Source organism: Buceros rhinoceros, unplaced genomic scaffold, assembly GCF_000710305.1.
Source record: "Buceros rhinoceros silvestris isolate BGI_N320 unplaced genomic scaffold, ASM71030v1 scaffold24736, whole genome shotgun sequence".
Classification (NCBI taxonomy): Eukaryota; Metazoa; Chordata; class Aves; order Bucerotiformes; family Bucerotidae; genus Buceros; species Buceros rhinoceros.
Window position 1 is genome coordinate 8,718 of NW_010417275.1, and position 804 is coordinate 9,521.

The 804-nt window shown below is 60.3% G+C and overlaps 1 protein-coding gene across 1 annotated transcript in view; it reads right to left on the reverse strand.

The window, feature by feature from the left end:
• The window catches only part of HOXB1 (homeobox B1), a gene marked incomplete at its 5' end in the record, with an annotated part of 1,622 nt that extends 822 nt beyond the window's left edge, over window positions 1-800 (reverse strand). The window contains one exon of the mRNA XM_010138158.1: window positions 512-800. Within this exon, the coding sequence (XP_010136460.1) occupies window positions 512-800 (289 nt within the window). The remainder of the gene's footprint in view (window positions 1-511) is intronic.
• Between the last annotated feature and the right edge of the window lie 4 nt (window positions 801-804).

The window sequence follows — 804 nt, forward strand, 5'->3', positions numbered from 1 at the left end:
TCCCCCCTTCCCGTGCAACCGTTCCCTCCAGTTCCCTGTCAGCTGCCACGAGACTCAACCGTGCGTGGGAGTGGAAGGGGAGGGCGAGGATGATGATGGGGGAGGAGGGCGGAAGATTGTGATTTAAGATCGTGGAGAAGGAAGTTGAACAATAGGGGAGATGGAAGTCACGACTGTGGGAGAAGCAGGAAGCCCTAAGCATTTCCTATTCCGAGCTGGGCTTAAATCGCCTTGGGCCTGCGGGAAGCAGAGCTCAGGGCCCCTCCATCAGATGTGTCTGGAAAATCTCTAGCTGGCTTTTCCTCGGAGCTGAGCTGGTGTTTGGAAAAAAAAGGCCCCAAATCCCAAAGCAAACCAAATCCGTGTTCCCCTTGGAAGGTGAGCCCAGTTACCCCAGATACAGACCCCAGGGAAGGCAACCTTTCCTTGGAGGGCTGGGGAGATGTCCTCCGCCTCCCTTCTCCCCATGATGGGGACCATCCTCGCCCAGCTCTGCGCTCCCCAAACTCACCTGTCTTGGGCGGGTTCCTCTTCACTCTCATCCAGTCGAAGGTCTGCGTGGCGCTGGGGCACGGCTCGGAGGGGCACGCAGGGTCTTTGTCCTCGTTTAACGAAGGCGAGAGGTTGCTGTAAACGCCGGGCAAGTAGCCGGGCTGCTCCTGCCCGTAAAGGTGTTGCTGCTGGTACTGCCCTGCGGCTGTCACCGCCCCGCAGTAGCTCTCCGCCAAGGAGCCGAGGTTGGATCCCGCGCTGGCCGAGTACCCGGCCGCCTGGAAGTACACCCCGTCCGCGTCCTGCTGCCCG